The 22,117-nt window shown below is 38.9% G+C and overlaps 1 protein-coding gene across 1 annotated transcript; it reads right to left on the bottom strand.

Moving 5' to 3' along the window:
- Nucleotides 1-12,737: 12,737 nt before the first annotated feature.
- LOC142176050 (putative mitochondrial protein AtMg00820) lies at nucleotides 12,738-13,040 on the bottom strand. The gene has a single exon (XM_075243107.1). The coding sequence runs from the start codon at nucleotides 13,038-13,040 to the stop codon at nucleotides 12,738-12,740; it is 303 nt and encodes a 100-aa protein (XP_075099208.1).
- Nucleotides 13,041-22,117: the final 9,077 nt, after the last annotated feature.

Raw genomic sequence — 22,117 nt, 5'->3', positions numbered from 1 at the left:
GAGCAGCAGTCTACGGTACACATATCCTCTGATACGAAGATAATTTGAGATTCCTATCTCATTATTTCGGGCCAACAACAACAACAAACTAGTACGCTCCCACTCAGTAGGGGAAAGCTCTAAGAAAGAGCCACAACATAACTGGCGAGAGCACTGCCGTGTGAACTTACAACCACGGGCTTCAAACATGGGAAATAGAGTTGGATGAGGATGAAGAGAAGAAAGGGGTTAAAGGCTGTTGTAGAATGACTGAATGAAGTTTTGATTCAAGAAAGCTTATATTTATAGAAATATGGCAGCGTAACCGACGGCACAATCAGTGCCTTTGGGAAATGTATTGATAGATGCAACTAATGCTTTTTGGGAGATGGATCGGCGGTGATATTATTGCTCTGAGGAAATAAACCGGCGCTACGTTGAATGCTTCTGAAAGATGTACCGATGGGACATCTCGGTTATCACAAAGGCTTATGTCATAAGCATGATGTCATCACAAGAGGCTCGAGGAGATCATTGTCAAAACCGTTTCTTATCATTTTCATTCTAAGAAATGCGTGGGCTATCTATATATGGCTAAAATCGGAGAGCCCAATTTTATGATTGTTATGATATCCCATAGCCCGTTTTCAAAAGGCTCGAGTCCAGTTCGAGGTTCGAACTCGAGGGTCCTATATGCTCGACCTCGGGGCAGAGTAAATCGACGGCTATGATGAACGAATGGGAGATTCCCAAGGCACATAATAAAAGCCGACCAAGTCTATCAGGCTAGTTCAAGCCCGTAGCGTGGCGTTAAATGGCTGTACCAGCCATATATCTTTGTAATAAATGCACTTGTACTATGTTGGGATTCCTCCTGGTATATAAATGGCACCCTTGTCATTTTGTAACATATATCACTTACAACATTCAATACAAGAACATTCTCTCTGCTCTCTAACTTAAACATATTCTCTTGATTGCACTATTTATTGCTCACTTTTATTGCGTTCTATTTATTGTTCTTCATTTATTGCTCATTATTTATCATAGAGAGCCTTCATTAAAGATCTCAATATTATTAGCCCTTCATCGACTATGTTGATACCCAATTTTTCCTCATATATTTTTAATACATATATATACTTTTAAAATAGCACATATCAGTTATAAGCATGAATAAGTATTTTTATAATTTTTCTATAATTTTTAAAGGCTCCAAATTGATTTATTTCATCACTTTTATTTATAAGATTTCCAATAATTATCTTTCAAATTATTTTTTGTGGTGATTTAGTCATATAAATTCCTTAGTTATGCAAAAATAGTGTTTTAACATTTTTAGTACATTTTTGTAATTATATTTACGTTTTTAGGCTAAATTGCATATCTTTGCAATAATAGCCCTACTAATGCATAATTACATTATTGATGCATAAAATGATCTTTTATATTTTAAAAATGTTAAGAAACTATTTTAAATAATTTTAGTACATGAAAGTAATTTTTAGAAATCATTTATCATTTCTTATAAATTATATAATATTAAAAGTGGCTATTTAAAATCTAGCCTATTGTATTTTAAATTTCAGCCCCAATTTAACCCAATTACCAGCCCAATCCCCAATTAAATTACCCAGCCCAGACCCTGAAGACCCGATCCGGCCCCAATACCCTTTAATCTTGGTCGTTGATCATAAAGATCAACGGCCACAAACGACCCTTCCTAAAATAAACCCAAAAGACCCCCCAATACCTATCATTCTACACTACCCGCCGCCCTGAAACCCCTCTCTGCTATCAAAACACTCTCAAACCTAACCCTAATCAAACCTCACTAACCCTCATCCATGGTTGTCTACGATGATCTCTCACCACCCCCAGGCCTCCAATGGTTTCCCTCACATTAGTCTTGCCATCTCCAGGGTCCTCAAGGGACCAGGGCTAGTTGGCTTGCATTTATGGTTTCTTTCTCGCCTGTTTCAGGCCGTCCCAGTGTGATTTCGAGTAAGGTCATCCTATATTGACTACGATCTATGGGTTTCTTAGCATGTTTCTTCACCTTTGTGTTGTTCTCTCCGAAACCCTAATTTCTTTTCTAAACCTCTTAGATCTGTACAGATCTTAGATGATTTGGGTTTGTTTCATGTGAGTTTTACAACAACCTTGAGGTTCTTTACAAGAATCGTATGATTTTCAAGTGATTCTCATCTTTTTCTAAACTAGGGTTTCCAGAATTTCTTTTACAAAATGCAAGAGCAAACAATTTCAATTAACGAAACTATGATTCTTATACAATTTTCAAAAAGTCAATAAAAGTCAACTCCTCGGGCCCGCACCTCGGAACCCGACAAAATTTACAAAAAGTGAACACCCATTCCGCTACGAGTTCATCCATACAATAATTATCTAATTCTGATACCATTTGGTCATTGAAATCATCATTTTATATTTTTGAAAGATTTCACAATTTTACCCAAATTTTGCTTTAGATTCTCAAGAATTTGAGGTTAAATCTAAGATATAATCACAAAAATATAGTTGAAAATTGATTAGAGACATTTACCAAATGATTTGGAGAAGTTTGGGTCTTTGAAAAATCGCCCATGGAGATTTAGGATTTGAGAAAATTGAAAAATGGGTGAAAATCTCGTCAAAAACCTCACTTAACAGGCCTCAGATGTCGCATTTGCAACCCAAGGTTCGCAATTGGGAACCCTCGCAAATTGCGAACAAAGCAGGGCTGGCAGAAGTCGCATTTGTGACAAAAAATTCCCATTTGCGAACTGGGCATCGCAAATGTGAAATCAGCAATTTATTTCCGACACTAAAATGAGCATAACATCCTCATACGATGTCCAAATTAGATGATTCTTTTTCCTATGGCTCCATAATTTAGATAATGGTTCAAATAAAACTGAATTTGGATCTCATTTTCTCAATATGGTATTATTTTTGCTTGAAGAAACGACGATGAAGCATCCAAAAACAACCACAACATAGCTTGAACCTATCCGAAACTCACCCAAGCCCTCGGGGCTCCAAACCAAATATGCACACAAGTCGAAAAATATCACTATCACGCGGGCTATCTTGCCCACATTGCCATAAGGCCTGAACAGAATTACAACATGTGTGGGGAATAATCATACAACCTCACCGCCTAACACAACATAAAAGAGTAGCACATAACATAGGTTAAGGGCACAAATAATATCCATTCTGTCCGGTAACATTACCATAATGACAATCTCACAGGAGCGCTCAAACTTGATCTGATACAAGATATATATTCTCATTGAGCTTTCAAATAGCCCTAACCCAAATCCTAATTATTTTCAAATAGGTAAATATCCTTTCCAAAATCCACAGTGACCTATCAATCATGCATGCTATTAATTACCTCATCCTCAACGTTTCATCACAAATCTACCAGTAGGAAATGGTCTACATATGAGGGCATCTAGCCCAAAACGTCACGAATACCAAAACATCCATACTCAAACTCCACTACGCAAATCAAATGACTGATATAACACTTACACCCTATCATTCTGCTGAAGCACTCATAAGTGTTTCTGGTCGCGTAACAAAACATGAACCTCGAAAGCCTCAAAACCCAGTAATCACCATGCTACCAGCCACGCACTCGCAAACCAAACATCAAGGTCCTTTCCAAAATGCACACTCTTCACATATGATAGCCAACAATGTCAACACCCCATTAATTTCGGATACCTATTCAGGAGAAATCCACATTGTACCACATATTCCTTACGCCCATAGTAGACACCCAACTCGAGTCGTAGTCAAACCATCGAGAACCCTCCGAGATCCGCCCATACGCAAATAAGCCATCAGGACTGCACCTCCCCAACTCAACCGAGTGACACAAACTGTCCAATCCAAGAGTGCTTCCACAAATACCAATAGATAATTCCTATTCAAAGGACCAATCACTTCATCGCTTTGCTGACCCAACACCACAGAGCTGACCCATTTCTTCGAATAGTCGATATGCAATAATCCCAATCAAAGTCCCAACATCATCCCATGCAAGATCTCAGACCTCAATCATAGACAAATTCCGGGAACCTACCAACACCACACATACATATACCTCAGGCCGAAACTGACATAAGTCAGACTATGCAATCTAAATGCCGTTGATGGACTCCTCTACTTGGCGCGAAGCCATAGAAAACAACGTCTGATAATCCACAGAGCTAAACTTCATAGTTCGTACAATACAAATCATAAGGTACTCCAATACCGCCAACTATCCTCAATCAACACCCACCACGCTTCTGCTGCACCTCTATATAAATAACTGAATAGTCTCTCAATACCTCTGTATCTCCAGGCTGGACAACACGTTGAGAAAATGTTTGAGCATCCCTGACTCCCTCGTAACCTGTCTGTAGCATCACGAACCACTGGCGTATAGCGGACATTGAGAGCGTAACATTACACATGAGTGGATGTAAAAGAACATAAGTCGTAGGCTTCGAGCTGAATCAATATTGCACGATAAGGAATGATGAATGTGAGATTATCCTAATAGTTATGTAGCCTCTCAAAGATAAGTACAGACGTTTCCGTATCGATCCGCAAGAGTCTACTAAACCTCCTTATGACTCGTAGCACCTATGAACCTAGAGCTCTAATACCAACTTGTCACGACCCAAAATCCTTCCGAAGGAGCCGTGATGACACCTAGTCTCTAAACTAGGTAAGCCTAGCATTTACTGAAATAACATTAACATTTACTGACTTCAAATTAAGTAACTCTCAATAAATTACAATTCTCCAAAACCGGTAGTACAAGTCATAAGCCTTTCTAAGAGTAGTTATATAAAATAAATACAACACTGTTCCAGAAAAAGAAGGAATCAATGGAACGTAAATACAAACGAAGGTGACTCCGAGGCCTGCGAACGCAGCAATAGGTTACCGTGAGTCTCCAACGCGACCATCCGCATAACTACTATCAATCAATACCTGGATCTATACACAAAAATGTATAGAAGTGTAGTATGAGCACACCACGACGGTGCCTAGTAAATATCAAGACTAACCTCGGTGGGGTAGTGACGAGGAATAGTCAAGACACCTACTGGTCAAATGAAATGAACAAGATATGATACAAACAATAGGAATAATAAAGGGAAAACACGGATAGTAACGAACGATAATCAAGTAAATCAGATAACCAAGTAAGTCAGATAACCAAGTAAATCAGATAACCAAGTAAATCAACACTGACATAACAGGAACAGAGACAAGTAAGAATGTATTCAAATAAAGAAGGCAATACCAACTCAATCAATCACATCATGTCTAATGCACAATCCCGACCATCTCAATCCTCGGTTTCTCATATCATAATTCCAACTTCCGAACCTTCAGCACACATGGTATCTTGTGCCCCCATAATTTCCATCTCACTTTTAACAACAAAATCCACAAGCTATACAATACATAATGTCCGTGCAAATGCACTCAAGATGTTCAAGAAGTCTCATTTACCTAATATAAGTAAATTACAATTTTTAAACTAATTAGGAAAGCCAGCGAGAAAAGATAAAGTTGTTTCTTTTGAAATCATTTGAGTAAAGAAGGTACCCCTTTCAATTAAAATACAACATTGAATGGATTATTAGCTTTAACATGGGAGTTAATAACTTAAAGCTTATTAGAAATTCCCTTTTAAGTAAAATACAATCTTAGGCGGTTTAAGGAGATATAATTGAGAAACTAATTGAATTAAAAATGTAACAATTATTGAAGTTTGAAGTAGAGGAATGTATATATATAAATATGGTGAGGTATTGAAAACACTATAGGTTCCAACATAAAGGTGATAAAGGTATTGAAATAGTTAAAGAACTTGAATTGATAACAACAAATAAACACAGCAACAGAAAGTGCACGATATCACCCTTCATGCTTTTACTCTCGTTCTCACCATAAGAATCGATATTCACCTTTATTCTTTCTTGTTGCAGCGTGCAACCCGATCCCAAATCATATAATACCATTGCGGCGTGCAACCCGATCCCATTTCACATAATACCGTAGTGGCGTGCAATCCGATCCTATTTCACATAATACCGTTGCGGCGTGCAACTCAATCCCATTTCATATAATACCATTGCGGCGCGCAACCCTATCCTATTTCACATAATACCATTGCGGCATGTAATCCGATCCTGAAATACAATTAAACATCAAGCATAAAAGAATCCCGGCAAGGGAACAAAAGTATAACAACAACACCCTAGCAAGGGAGACAATATCGTAAACAATAACATCCCGTCAAGTGAATCAACAAGTACATCATAAGGGTCACAGAAAAGAAACCAAGAAGCATGATAACCTCAACAAAACAACAAGATATAATAAGCACGTGATACTACACCGGTAACCACAACAATTGGATATGTAACATATTTGAACGAAGTCATAGAAGAACTCAAAATCAAGAAGTATCCAAAACAATAAGGGAGGAAATCACTTAAATTAAGGCAATTAAAGGTCACTGTAACACGTAGGAATTAGAGGAAAGTTAACAACATCATATGAAACATATAGTTTTTCAAGAAATTATTAAACCCAATTATAACATGATACTTTCTACATAATGGACATAAGGACCTATGAACCCTATAGGAAAATTTCCCACAAATAAATTTGAGCACACACTTGTCACCTCACGTACACGGACTACAATTAGCATAGAAGACTCAAATCCTAAAGGAAGTCCTCCACACAGGGTTAGGCAAGATACTTACCTCAATCCGGCCAATTCAATATTCAATTTAGCTTTTCCTTTACAAATTCCTCAACTCTCGGCTCAATCTAGCCAAAAACGACTTGAATACATCAAACAATGCAAGAGAAAATAATTTCAATTAACAAAACTATGATTCTTATACAATTTGTAAAAAGTCAAAAAAAGCCAAATCTCCGGGCCCGCACCTCGGAACCCGACAAAATTTACAAAAATCGAACACTCATTCCGCTACGAGTTCACCCATACAAAAATTATCTTATTCCGATACCATTTGATCATTCAAATCATCATTTTATATTTTTGAAAGATTTCACAATTTTCCTTTAGATTCTCATTAATTTGATGTTAAATCTAAGATATAATCATAAAATATAGTTGGAAATTGATTAGAGACACTTACCCAATAATTTGGAGAAGTTTGGGTCTTTGGAAAATCGCCCATGGAGGTTTAGGGTTTGAGAAAATGGGTGAAAATCTCGTCAAAAACCTCACTTAACAGGCCTCAGATGTTGCATTTGCGACCCAGGGTTCGTAATTATGAACCTTTGAAAATTACGAACAAAGCAGGGATGGCAGAAGTCGCATTTGCGAACTGGGAACCATCAATTTTTTCCCGACATGAAAATGAGCATATGATACAAATGAAAAAGCTATATTAGCCTTTTGTTATTTAGCTCACCATAAACAAGTTCTTATATGCCCGTGGATAGGTGTATGGATGTTTCTTCAAGTTCAAAAGGCCCAAGATTGATTTCAAGAAGCCAATGCCCTTTCCTTCTTAAAATAGGATTTAGTTTATTCCTTTTGGAATAAGGATTTTCCTTTAGTAGGATTCTAGTTTCTTTTCCTTATAGAATAGGGACTTTACTTTCCTTGTCTAGTTATTTTATTTCCTTATTAGAATAGAAATTGTCGTCATCAAAGAAGAGACTCTAGGCCTATATAAAGGGTTCTCTTGCCTTGTAGAATGCTATTCACGTTTTAAGGTTTTCCTAGCTTTACAATAGAGTATTTTTCTCTATTTTGTCTTCTTTATTCTTGTTTTTGGTTCCAAGCAAGGTGGTGATAATCTTTATCTTGTTTTCAATTGTGTATGATGTTTCTTTATCATGTTAATTGATTCCAAGTGGTGACTTTAGAAACTTGTTTAGTTCTTGATCTTTCAATAACACGTTTCTTGATCTAAATTTGTTCTTTTGATATCATAGAATCCTATCTATCATTAAATTGGTGCAGCATCATTATTTACTTGTTTTGTACGAGTAAATAGTCTTTCTTATAGTTCAGATCGTCATCTTTCACCTCGTTTTTGAATCATTAGATTCCAAGTCCTAAAACTTGAGATACATTGTTACTTGAAACCAACCCACAAACCACGTTTTCGATTCAAGATCTTGATCCTGGTCGGTTGGTTCTTTGTTAACTCGAAGAATCACATTAATTTGGTATCAGAGCAGCAGGTGGTGAACCTAATATGCAAGCAAGAAAAGGTCGTTGGTTACAAGAAGGTAAAGGAAGAACATCCGATCGTGACATGGAGATGGAAGAGATAAGAAGGACAATTGAACAACTACAGACGCAACTCCAACACTATGAAAGGCAAGAACGACATAGAAGGCCCAAGGAAGACGATGAAGGGGACTCTGATATTAACCCCTTTCATATGGCTGATGGAGATGACTCTAGTGAAAATTCGAATCCTCCTAGGAGACAACAAGACGATAAATCTGATCCCCCAAGGAGAAGGATGAACCATACTCGGGAGAAAAGGGATAATATGTTCCTGATTTTGATGGAAAAGCACAAGGGGATGCATTTATGGAGTGGTTATTGACCGTTGAACGAATCTTTGAGTTCATGGATTATTCTGAGGAGAAAAAGGTTAAGATCATTGCCATCAAGTTTAAGGGATATTCTTCACTTTGGTGGGACAATTTGAAGTGAGAAAGAGAAAGAGAAGGTCGTGGTAAGATTCGAACTTGGGAGAAGATGAAGAGAGAACTTCGAAGACATTTTCTTCCTGATACGTACAAACAAGAGAATTATCTTAAATTTCATAACTTTCGCCAATGAGACTAGACCATAGAAGACTATACTCGAGAGTTTGAATACCTCATGATTAAGTGTGATACCCAAGAACCTGGGAAACAGACTATAGCAAGATATATTGGTGGCTTAAGGCGTACCATCTCCGATGTTATTTGCCTACAACCTTATTGGATATTCAATAATGTATGAAAGCTTGCCATCAACATCGAGCAACAACAAAAGGAGCCAAAGAAATTATACTCCAAGAAGAATTACCCCAATCAAGGGAGTACTAGTAGTGGTAGTGGTGGAAATTCCAAGGCCATTTATAGAGGTAATTCTTCTAATTCATCTTCAAAGGGTGATGAAAAAAACCTCAGGGGAATATGACTAGGAGAAGATGTTTTAAGTGCCAAGGTTTTGGTCATGTGCAAGCTGATTGTCCCAAGCGAAAGGCTGTTATGTTAGTTGATGAAGAAGATGATTCCAATCATGAAGACAACCAGCTAATTGAGGAAGATGAGGATGCCTATGTAGAACCTGATGAAGGTGATATGCTTGTTATTCAGAGGATCTTACATGCTGAACATAAAGATGAAGAATCATCGCAACGAGAGGCCCTTTTCCACACGAGGTGTACATCACATGGCAAGGTATGTTCAGTGATTATTGATGGTGGAAGTGGCACTAATGCTGTTTTGGAAGAGATGGTGACTAAATTGGGTTTGGAAACTGAGGTATACCCCAAACTTTACAAAGTCGGGTGGCTGCAATATGGAGGAGGTATGAAAGTCACAAAAAGATGCTTGGTCTCTTTTTCTATTGGTAAGATCTATAAAGACCAAATTTGGTGTGATGTGGTAAAGATGGATGCTTTCCATTTATTACTTGGAAGACCATGGCAATATGATAAGCGTGCTTTTCATGATGGATACCGTTATACCTATTCATTCATAATTGATGGACGTAAGATCATTTTGACACCATTTCACCCAAAAGAACTTTCAAAGAAGGAAAAGACCATGTCTGATACGCTAATGACCAGATCACAGATTATTGACCACATTAATAAAGAAGAGCCATTGTACATAGCAGTAGCCATGGAAGACTCACAAGATGAGGAGCACGAGTTAGATACACGAGCCAAGAAGTTACTTGCTAAGTTTGAGGATGTGATCTCGGAAGATGTTCCATTAGAACTTCCACACAACAAGCTGAACTCCAAAGGCAAGTCGAAGAGCTATTGGAGAGAGGTTTAATAAGGGAGAGCCTTAGTCCTTGTGGTGTGCCTGCTTTGCTTGTTCCTAAGAAAAATGGCACTTGGAGGATGTGTGTTGACAGTCGAGCAATCAACAAAATCACTATCAAATATCGCTTCCCAATCCCAAGGTTAGATGATCTATTTGACCAATTACATGGTTCTAAGATCTTTTCAAAGATTGATTTGAAGAGTGGGTACCACCAGATTCGTATGAGAGAAGGTGATGAATGGAAGACTGTCTTCAAGACTACTCAAGGCTTGTATGAATGGTTGGTAATGCCTTTTGGTTTGTCGATTGCTCCTAGTACATTCATGAGGCTTATGACTCATGTGTTTAGACCATTTATTGGGAAGTTTGTTGTTGTCTACTTTGATGATATCCTAATTTATAGCAAAGAGGAAGTTGAACATGGAAAGCATTTGGAGAAGGTTTTTGAAACCTTAAGGAAAGAGAAGCTATATGCACAACTCAAAAGTGCATCGTTTATACTAATAGTGTTTTCTTTCTTGGTTACATTGTAACTAGTGCTGGTATTCAAGTCGCCAAGCAAGATTGAAGCAATCATAAATTGGCCAATTCCTAGGTCAATTTTAGATATAAGGAGCTTTCATGGAATGGTGTCCTTTTATCGAAGATTTATCAAAAATTTCAGCACTTTGGTTGCCCCTATAACTGAGCATTTGAAATGAGGCATATTCAAGTGGAATGAAGAAGCTCAAAAGAGTTTTGAATTGATAAAGAAGAAGATGACACAAGCTCCTATCCTTCGGTTGCCTAACATTGATGTTTTATTTGAAGTAGAATGTGATGCTTCAGGTGTTGGTGTCGGAGGAGTTCTTAGCTAGGAAGGTAAACCCGTGGCTTATTTTAGCGAGAAGCTAAGTGGATCTAAATTGAAGTGCTCCACCTATGAAAAATAGTTTTATGTTATTGCTCGTGTGTTGCAGAATTGGAGTCATTATTTATTACCAAGAGATTTTGTGCTATATTCTGATCATGAGGAACTAAAGTCTCTTAGTCACCAACAAAAGCTCAATGCAAGGCATGCAAAATGGGTAGAGTTCCTTCAGAATTTTTAGTTCGTAATTAAGCACAAAGCTGGAAACCTCAATCAAGTGGCTGATGCACTTAGTAGAAGACCATGTTTACTTTCTATGATGCAAACTAATGTATTTGGATTCGACCATATCAAGGAGCTTTATGAAGCTGATCCAGACTTTGGAGATATTTGGAAGAGATGCTTAGAGGGTCCACAAAGAATGTTTATAATTCATGATGGGTTTCTTTACTATGGAAAGCAGCTTTGCATACCACAAAGCTCTTTAAGGGAGTCCATTGTGAGCGAAGCATATGAGGGTGGATTAGCTGGTCATTTTGGCCATTCTAAAACATTGAAGATGATTCAAGAAAACTTCTACTGGCCTAAATTGAACAAAGATGTGTTGAGGCTGATTGAGCATTGTGAAACATGCAGAAAAGCAAAAATGCATGGGAGCAATAAGGGATTATATGAGCCTTTGCCAATTCCTACAACACCATGGGAACATATTAGCATAGATTTTGTGCTTGGATTGCCAAGGACTCAAGGAGGCAAGGATTCTAACTTCGTTGTTGTTGACAGATTCTCTAAGATGGCACACTTTATCCCATGTAACAAGACAAGTGATGCAACTCATGTGGTTGCTTTGTTCTTTAACAATATTGTCAAGTTCACGGCATTCCAAGAAGCATTGTTTCTGATCGCGACACTAAGTTTCTTAGTCATTTTTGGCATACTTTATGGGCTAAGCTTGGTACGGAGTTGAAGTATAGATCATCTTATCACCCTCAAACAGATGGACAAACAGTGGTAGTCAATCGAAGTTTAGGTGCATTGCTAAGAAGTTTGATCAAGAAGAACATAAGAGAGTGGGAATCCTTGCTACCACATGCTGAGTTTGCTTTCAACAAGTCTGTGAATCACACAACTAGAAAAGTCCTTTTGGAGTGGTTTACGGTAAGAATCCTCTTGGTCCATTAGACTTGTCTCCTCTTCTTAAAAATCATTATTATAGTGGAGATGCTGATGAGAGTGTTAAGCAATTAAAAAAGATGCATGAGAAAGTAGTGCAAGAGACTGAGAGACAAACAAAGGCACATAAGAAACAAGTTGATAAGAAGAGAAAACAATAATTCTTTAATGTGGGAGACTTAGTCTAGGTATACTTGAGGAAAGAAAGATTTACTAACCAAAAGTTTTCAAAGTTGCAACCAAGAGCTAATGGTCCATTTCGAGTTGTTCAGAAGTTAGGTGACAATGCTTACAGATTGTATCTATCGGACGATTATGGGGTTTCACCAATACTTAATGTTGCTGACCTTGCGCCATTTATAGAGCCTTTAGACTCGAGGACTTCCCACTCTTTTACCATAATTATCGATCAGCATTTCCCCGAGGTTGGACGTCGGTAGCCTCTCAGGTGTGAATCTCAACCATAGCCTCGAGCTTTGGGAAACGATCTTACAAAGCGTCGTATGACCGAAAATAGGACCCTCCGATTTTACTGCATACAAAGCTGCTATACCACTCTTGGGGGCTTGCTTTAAACCACACAATGCCTTTTTTAGCATGTACACCTTTGTCTTATTGCCAACCTTTATGAGACTTATGTTACATAAACTTTTTCTTGTAAGTCTCAATTTAGAAATGCCGACTTGACAACAAATTGATAAACTAGCCATTGCAACTGGGCAGCCAGTGCTAGAACAAGTCTCACTGTTTCAAATCGAGCTACTGAAGAAAATGTTTCTTCAAAATCAACACCATATTGTTGTTCATAGCCTTTTGACACAAGACGAGTTTTGTGCTTCTTTAGGCTCCCATCTGCAATGAACTTTGTCTTGAACACCCACTTCAAAACAATTGAGTTTTTGCCTTCCGATAATTCCACCATCTCCCATGTGCCACTCTTTTCGATAAATTTCACCTCTTCTAACATCGCTTTCTACCATTTTTCCTTTTTAGCTTTTTCAAAGGATATAGGATTGGGAACATTGAGAGCAAATTAACATGTGTCATAAATATCATTAGCATATTTAGGATTCAGTTTTTAAGCCTTGTTGATCGTCTTTTTGGATTTAGCTAATTTGAAGACTCTTCAACAGTTAGAGATGAAGAGCTTCTGACAGGTGATGTCACAGTTGATGAATTTGGAGAAGCTGTAGAAAATCCAGCTAGTGTAGTAGTAAGTGTTAGCTGTTGACTTCAATAATAAGTAATTCCAATGGGCATAAGAACCTACTGTTGTATCTTCTTATCATTTCTACTCCAATCCTAGCTTGCATTTTTATCAAATACTACATCCCTTCTAATCATGGTCTTGCCACTAAGTGGGCTATACGATCTGTAAGCTTTAGATTGTGTACAGTAACCAATGAAAGTGCATTTTTCAGATTTTTCATCCAGCTTATGACGAAATTGATAATTTACCAAAGCATAAGCAATGCATCCAAAAATTCTTATATAGCTTACAGATGGTTTTCTACTATGCCAAGCTTCATATGGAGTTTGATTCATGACATCTCTTGTGGGAGAAAGATTTAATAAATAGACTGTTGTTGCCACTGCTTCAGCCCAAAATTGATTTGGAAGTCCCTTTGCTTATGACATGCTTCTTGCCATCTCCACAATAGTGTGATTCTTGCGCTCAGTGATGCCGTTTAGCTCCAGAGTATAAGGAGTTGTCAACTCCCTGTGAATGCTATTTTCTTCACAAAAAAGATTAAATTCACTGGACAAGAATTCACCGCTTATATCAGTGCGAAGAGCTTTGATAAACAAATCACTTTGTTTCTCAACTTTGGTTTTGAATTGCTTGAATTTATGAAATATCTCAATTTATTTTCCAGAAAATAAATCCAACTCATGCGACTACAATCGTCAGTAAAGAGTAAAAAATAACGACTCCCACCAAAAGATGTAGTAAGCATAAGTCCACATAAATCAACATGTATTATTTCAAGACACCTTGAAGCCCTCCAAGCCTTTCCAACAGGAAAAGACTTTCAAGTTTGTTTCCCATAAATGCACCCTTCACACAATTCAAAAGATTCAATTTTAGGTAGTCCAAGAACAATACCTTTATCACTTAGTAATTTCAGGCCTTTTATGTTGAGATGCCCGTACCTCAAATGCAACAACTTTGAGTCATCCATTGCACTTGCAGCGAGAGCAAAATTCTCCAAATTAGAAACATCCAACGGAACCATCTGGTTTGAAGTCATGCTAATATGAACTTTTTGATGACTTTTTGTTTTTACTGACACAAGCATCGTCATCAAAGAAAAGAAAATATCCACCGGTCATTAGTTTTCCAATGTTCAACAAATCGTATCGTAAATCAAGCATTAATTGAATGTTATTGTAGACAATAAGTTGCGTCGAGAAAATAAAATCGGGTCGAAAAATATGACAACAATCATAGTATTTGATTTCAAATAATATGAGTGTACAATCTCTATGAATCCTCTAATTCTTCTTTCCAATAGAAAATAAATTCAAGGGCCTTGGAGCTTGATCTTGAATCAATATTGTTGCCACGAACGATGAACTTGAATTCAACTAGCACGAACTTTGATATGAAATCGTACTCCTTGAACCTTGATTTGTTCTTCGTTCTTGAGCTTGAACTTGATTTCTTGAACTTGAACTTGATTGCTTGAAGCTTGAAACTCGTAGAGAAATTTGCGTCGTTTGATCCACGAGCTCTCTCTTGCTTCTTGTTATAACTTCTAGTCCCTTTTTGGGTTATGGAGACCCCTATTTATTATTGTGGGAGGGAAGAGTTATGATAAGAACAAACTCTTTCCGACCAATCAAATTGAATAGTGACAAGACAGCATTTGATTGGCCAGACACGTGACACGATTTCAGTGATCTTTTAATGTGACTTGGCATGCCTTGTCATTTTGACACGAGATATGATTCTATTGGCTCTTCCGTTTGACTTGGCGTGCCACGTCATTTGACGCGTGGCACCAAATTGGTCCTCTAGGAAGATGACATCTTAGGCCTAATAAAATGGGTTCATCACTTGTAGTCCAGTTAAGTGGGCTAGCCAATGAATTCGAGCTTATTTATTTAATCCATATATGTTGGACTTATATAACTAATCCAATTATATTAGCCCAATAAATTTATTTGAACTAATATATCTTGAATTTAAAATATAGTTCGAATTATTTTTACGGATTTAATTTTAATAAAATTTATATACCTACAAATGCCCCTGCTTCAAAACTTGTTGAGGCGTAGGCTTGTCGAATTACGCGGACGAGACTTGAAGTATACGTCCTCCAATGTTCGCATAAGAACTGATACATTTGCAAGATTAGATAAACCTCACAACAGTGTCAGACTTCTAAGTATAACATGGTCACGTGAAGTGGCAAAGTAATTGTCACCATAACTAATAGCAAATATTGACAAAGTTAAAGTGAATTGAATTTTTCCCAATGCCTTCCACGTAAGCCTAGCAAATGTAAGAATCTTTAAATATGTACACCCTACAGTGGTGGACATATTAGCAATTTATTGCATGTCTCAAATTATGGTAGGATACATAGTAGCAATGTAAGAAACCTTCACCGTCTTTAGCTTTTCCAATTGAATTGGGAATAGGATACCTAGTTCTTCTTCAACACTGATAATCACCGATCCGACATCGATACTAATTCTTCAATATCCATCTGGAGAAGCTGTATAAATATCCATATGCCTTTCATTTAATTGGTTTCAAAAACATCGGTGAACTACGTTTAGTTTGACGATTCGGAAGCATTGACACGAAGGTAATTTTTTTTTTTTTTTTTTTTTTTTGCTTTTCTTCCCTTGTTATTTTTTCCCCTTTTTATTAGGCCAAGAATGGTATGAAGATGGTGATTTTAGGGTGTGAGGGGATGGGTTCTCATCCCCGTCCGAATATCTGAGAGATTACTCTCAAGGTGACCCGATTATCGGAGAGTTTACTCTCGAGATGACCCAACTATCAGAGAGATTACTCTCAAGACGACCCGACTATCGGAAAGATTACTCTCAAGGTGACCCGACTATCGGAGAGATTACTCTCAATGTGGCCCGACTATCAGAGAGATTACAATGTGGCCCGACTATTGGAGAGATTTCTCAAGATGACCCGACTATCAGAGAGATTACTCTCAAGGTGGCCCGACTATCAAAGAGATTACTCTCAAGGTGGACCGACTATCGAAGAGATTACTCTCAAGGTGGCCCAAATATCAGAGAGAATACTCTCAAGGTGTGAAGGGATGGATATTCATCCTCGCCCCAAACTGGAGGTAATTTCATCTATTTAGACCTTTGTGCCCATTCTAAAATTCTTGATTTGGAATTTGATGACAATTTTTTTTTTGTCCTTTGCAGCTCGAAGAGATGACAAATTTTAGAGACTATACCTCACCTTCCTCCAAACTTAGATATCTCGTAATCGAGACTGAAGATGACATATAACAAACCAAGCTTTTGGTACACACCCCACAAGCTGGCCGGTATGCAGCCTCATGGCCTTCTTTGAGGAACTTACTTCATGTAGAAAACTGGATCTTGGAGCACAAGTCTATTTCTAATCCATTGTCTAAGATGTGGTCTCTCCAAGTGCCAATCTATCGCCACATAAAAATTGCTAGCACCATTCCAAACTTAGGGTGTCGCATAATTCAATGAGAAGTACGTTGGAGAAACACATCAACAATCGAGGGCGAGTATCATCATATTCCAGAATATTGGGAATGGGCTGAAGATGTACTTTGTGGAAGCCAACAAACCCTGATTACAGCAAAGATTTATAATGTTATCTATGCCTCACTTTTCACTTATGATCGAAACTCGAACATTTTGCAAGCATTTTGTGAGGCTTGGTGCCCTAAGACGAACACACTTCTTACTGGGGAAATATGTATCTCTCTTTGGGACTTACATATCCTTGGAGATCTTCCCATTTTGGGTTTTTCGTACGAAGAAGTGGTACTCGAGACAAGAGAACTCATCGGTTTGGACAAAAAGCAGATGAGATTTATTCCTCGATCTTGCGAGTATTTATTTGCTCCCTTCCATGACCTTATTGAAGGTATGTGTGTTAACCAAAAGGTCTCCTTGAGCAAGTGGACAAATATTTGGTATAAGAAAGCTTTAATATATAAACCTGCCCCACTGCGAAAGGAAAAGAAATCCGCATGCCTAAAGTCAACACATAAATTCTGAGACAACTAGGTAGTCGAGTGATCAATAGCTATATTCTCCAAGCTTAGGTGAGGTCAGACAAGAAAGATGAAACATATATAGCAGCCTTTTTATCATGTTGGCTATGTGCTTTTGTGTTTCCCTATAAGGCATAGAACTTCATTCGTCCCGAGACTTTTAAGATGGCAAGCAGGCAAAAGATTAGCCTTGTGGTCCCAATTTTGGCGAGTATTTATCATGGTTTGAATAAGATTTTTTGTTCTTCCCAACTTGATCAGGTTAAAGTTTGTTTTCTCATCCATTATGTTTACGGTTGGATTGAACATTACCTCAAAACCCATTATCCAATTGCTAAGGGTCCGTCTGTCCCTTTGATGGTGGTATACTCAGAAGAGGGAGCCGCGAGACACTTTGACAAGAAGGATGCAAGAAAATGCATCCACAATGGAGAGAATATAGTTTGGACACCAGCAATGTTAACCAATTCTCATCCTTATGTGGATAACTAGGCCCCTCAAGAGTTGGAGTCAAATTACTTCATGAGATAACATCTTAATTACCTACATTCTAGGTATGATACATCATCGATCCATATATTCCGCATCAGTTTGGTCGTCAATTTGGGTTTACCAGAACGTCCCCGGTTTTTTTTTGGAGAACGCTATCCGTAGATCCTCTCTAGATGAAGGACTCAGATTTTTGAGGATTTGCACACTGTATCAATCTATGTCACGTGCGATTTTTCCCCCATCGGGAGATCCTGTGGAGAAGCTTTTCTCCACCAATTATATGTCCTGGTGAGAGAAAACGCATGAGAAGTTTCTCAAGGATAATTTACAAGCTCTGGTAGACAATGTTGGGCTAAAATTTACTACTCTTTTAGAGGATGAAGATCAAGGTGTTGGAAAGACACTCTCAAAAGTCAAAGAACCACCTACTCCAATCCCAAAAGTAGTTACACAACATTAGAAAAGGAAGCTTAAATCCTCAAAGGCTCTTTGAAAGAGGTGGTGTGCACTTCAACAGATATAGAGAAACACCCTCCAATTCTTCCATTTAGCACACGAGTTCCTCAAGATACAAGCCAGTGTACCAATGAAGATCAAAATTGGAAAAGGAAACGACCTAACTCAGTAGAGATCGTAGGTTCCAAGTGTTGATAGTCCCTCAAGAACCCATATAGCTTATAACAAAGAGGTAAAATACAATCATCTCACCTTTTTCCTTTTTCTTTTTTCTTGAACGAATAACTTCACTAAAAAAATAATTTCTTTGCCTTTTTCTTATGCAATTAAATTCCATTGGGCATCTGATGGTATCCCCACCTGACAAGCCGCATGTGAGTGATGAATCTATTGGAGGGCCTACGTCTAAAGTGAAGTCATCTTCAAAGGCATCATCTCTTCCTCATGACAAAGCCCTAAAAGACAAACTCCAAATAGGATAACTCGCGTTCCACCAATGATAAATGCAGTAGTATCTATTTTTGAAGAAAAGAGCATTGTCTTTAATCGCAAAAAGGAATTCATCTTGGGACTTTGGGAGGATATTTGTAATAGACTCTCCAGAACTCGTGCAGAATTGCTCTCATCGACTAAAAGCTGACCTAATCTATTTGGCTAGCTCAAGCCCGTACCGTGGCATTAATTAGTTGTATCAACTATGTATCTTGGTAATAAATGCATTTGTACTATGTTGGGATTCCCCCTCATATATAAAGGGGATCCTTGTCATTTTGTAAAGGATCTGATGCTCAATATTGAAAATTCAAGAACATTCTCTCTGCTCTCTAACATATTCCCTTTATCTCATTACTTCCATTTATTGCTTATATTCATTGTGTTCTATTTATTGTTCTTCATTTATTGCTTATTATATGTCATAAAGAGCCATCATTGATTTTATCACAAATGTTAGTCATCCATCGACTACCCTCGGCAGGACGTCGGACTCGACCTCGAGGCCCCGAAAAAGCAAGCTCGAGGCCCTCATTATTAGTCATTCGATTTGGTTATCACCTTGTTTCAAGCTCTTATCTTGTTTCCAAGTCTTTCACTTAGCATCTATTGCCTAACAACTAGCATAAAAATAGATCACGTATTTTTAGAACCATAAAATCAAATCTAATTGTAATTACCATTTTCAAGGTAAATAGTTTGGCGCCCACTATTGGGCTAAAAATAATAGTGATTATTTTCTTGCTGGTTTTACTACATAATGCAAGTTATCTTTCACGCTTTTTCTTGTCCAAGATCTTTTGATTTTCAGGTCAAAATGTCTAACTCAGTAAATGCACGTGAAAGCAACAACCTTCAAGACCATGGGGAAAATGGTGTGGATGTTCCAGGTGTTGGTGTACCACCACGAAACTCTGAGAATGGCACCGGAACCAATTCCTGTGGACGTGAACTCGCGCAACACCCGACACGTTGAAATAAGCTCCCACACCAACTCCCCAAGAAGATCAACAAGAAGCTCAAAAAACCCCGGCTAAGGAAGAACAAGGGGTTAGCCTTCATGTCATCTTTGAAATGTGGCAAGCACAACAACTGGCGATTGCTCAGCTGCAAATCCACCAAAAGACTCCCAGCATGGTAGCTCAGGAAGCGGCTCCCCGAGCCGAGCAGGTACCAGAAAGATCAAGCAACAATGGGTCGGCATCCGACCCTGCCATCATAAAGATGCTCGAGGACCTCATAAAGAGGATCGAGTCAGGCGAGAAGAAGATAGAAGCCAATGATAAGAAGGTAAAGACCTACGATTCTAAGGTCGATCAAATTCCGGGCGCACCCCTGATTCTAAAAGGTGTAGATTCGAAAAGGTTTGTACAAAAGCCATTCCCACAAGAAGAGGCCCCAAAACCCATTCCAAAGAAGTTCAGAATGCCCGACCTTCCGACGTACAACGGAACCTCGGGCCCCAACGAGCACGTCACTGCTTACACTTGTACAGTGAAGGGCAATGACCTAAAGGACGACGAGATCGAGTCCGTCTTACTGAAAAAGTTCAGAGAGACACTTTCAGAAGGGGCAATGATGTGGTATCACAACCTGGCCCCAAACTCGATAGATTCATTTGCCATGCTGGTAGATCCTTTCATAAAGGCACATGCTAGTGCCACCAAATTAGCTACAAGAAAATCGGACATTTTCAAGATCAAGCAAAGGCCGAACGAGATGATGCGAGAATTCGTATCTTACTTTCAGATGGAACAAATGGAACTACCACCGATCTCCGACGACTGGGCGGTGCAGGCCTTCACTCAAGGTTTGAACAAGCGGAGCTCGGTAACTTCGAGGTAGCTGAAGCAGAACTTAGTCGAATATCCCACCTTGACTTGGTCGGACATCCACAACCGATTCCAATCAAAGATCAGGGTCGAAGACGACCAACTAGGATTCCCATCGGGCTCAGTATATCCTAGCAGGCCTCCGGCAAAGGAGTCAAAGCTGAATAAAGAGAGATACCAACCGTACATTGAAGACAGAAGAAATACCCCAAGGCGCAACATACTCCACAATAACCGGAGGATGGACCGAGGCCAGAATCCCCGAGGACTTGTTAATAGAGCTGGATTAGATAGGCATACGGGGCCGATGGAGGCGCCCCACTTGTCAGAATACAACTTCAACGTTGACGTTTCAGACATCGTATATGCCATCAGTAAAATCAGAGACACCAGGTGACCGAGGCCGCCTGTACAATCCGATATACGCACGGATTGCGTTTATTACCAAGGTGACCAAGGATTGTACAGGCCCCGTATGAAGAAATCATAACTTAGTATTTGAATTTCACAGCACGCACGGCCCCAGGACCAAGGATTGCGGCAACTCCAGGAAGAAGTAGCCCGACTACTCAGCAAAGGTCACCTCCGTGAATTCCTCAGCGACCAGGCCAGGAATCAATTTCGGAAAAGGGAGGCGACCAAGAAGAACGAAACAAATGAGCCACAATATGTCATCCACATGATCTTAGGAGGCATCGACGCTCCACAAGAACCCATGATCAGAAGAACAAAAATATTCATCACCAGAGAAAAGAGAACTCAAGGTTACATACCCAAGGACGCTCTCACATTCAGCGACGAGGACACCAAGACCTTGTCTCAGCCTCACAATGATGCACTGGTAATCTTTTTCCTTGTAAATACATTTCAAATTAAACGTGTACTTGTGGATCCAGGTAGCTCGACCAATATTATCAGGTCAAGGGTGGTAGAGCAGCTCGGACTGCTTGACCAAATCGTACCCGCTTCTTGAGACCCCAATGGGTTCAACATGGTTAGTGAAACAACAAAAGGGGAAATCACCCTCCCAGTCAACGTGGCTAGCACATCCCAAAATGCCAAATTCCATGTCATTGAAAGAGACATGAGGTACAATGCCTTGTTCGGGAGGCTGTGGATACACTGTATGAGAGCAGTACCATCCACCCTCCATCAAATGATGAAATTCCCGACAAAGGATGGGGCAAAAACCGTCTACGGGGAACAACATGCGGCAAAAGAGATGTTTGCGGTGCACGAAGTGGCACCAATGCCAATACCTCCACCATCGAAGGAGCCAAAGGATTCTCAAATAGTAAGGTAGCGATAACAAGCTACATTTTGGGCTACGCCCGACTAAACAAAATGAAGGACCGTACCAAGTCCTCATAACAAACGCATGAATCACATCGAGGTCTGAAGCGCCGGCAGCACTAAGATATGGTCATCTCCCTTTTTCAGTTACATTTTATACTAACCCGAACATAGGTATCCGATCGAAACGGCCGATGCACTTTCCAACTCGAAGGCCTTAGGTTCCAAAAGCATAA

This window comes from Nicotiana tabacum, chromosome 22 (genome assembly GCF_000715075.1).
Source record: "Nicotiana tabacum cultivar K326 chromosome 22, ASM71507v2, whole genome shotgun sequence".
Lineage (NCBI taxonomy): Eukaryota > Viridiplantae > Streptophyta > Magnoliopsida > Solanales > Solanaceae > Nicotiana > Nicotiana tabacum.
This window is presented reverse-complemented; position numbering and strand designations above follow the sequence as displayed.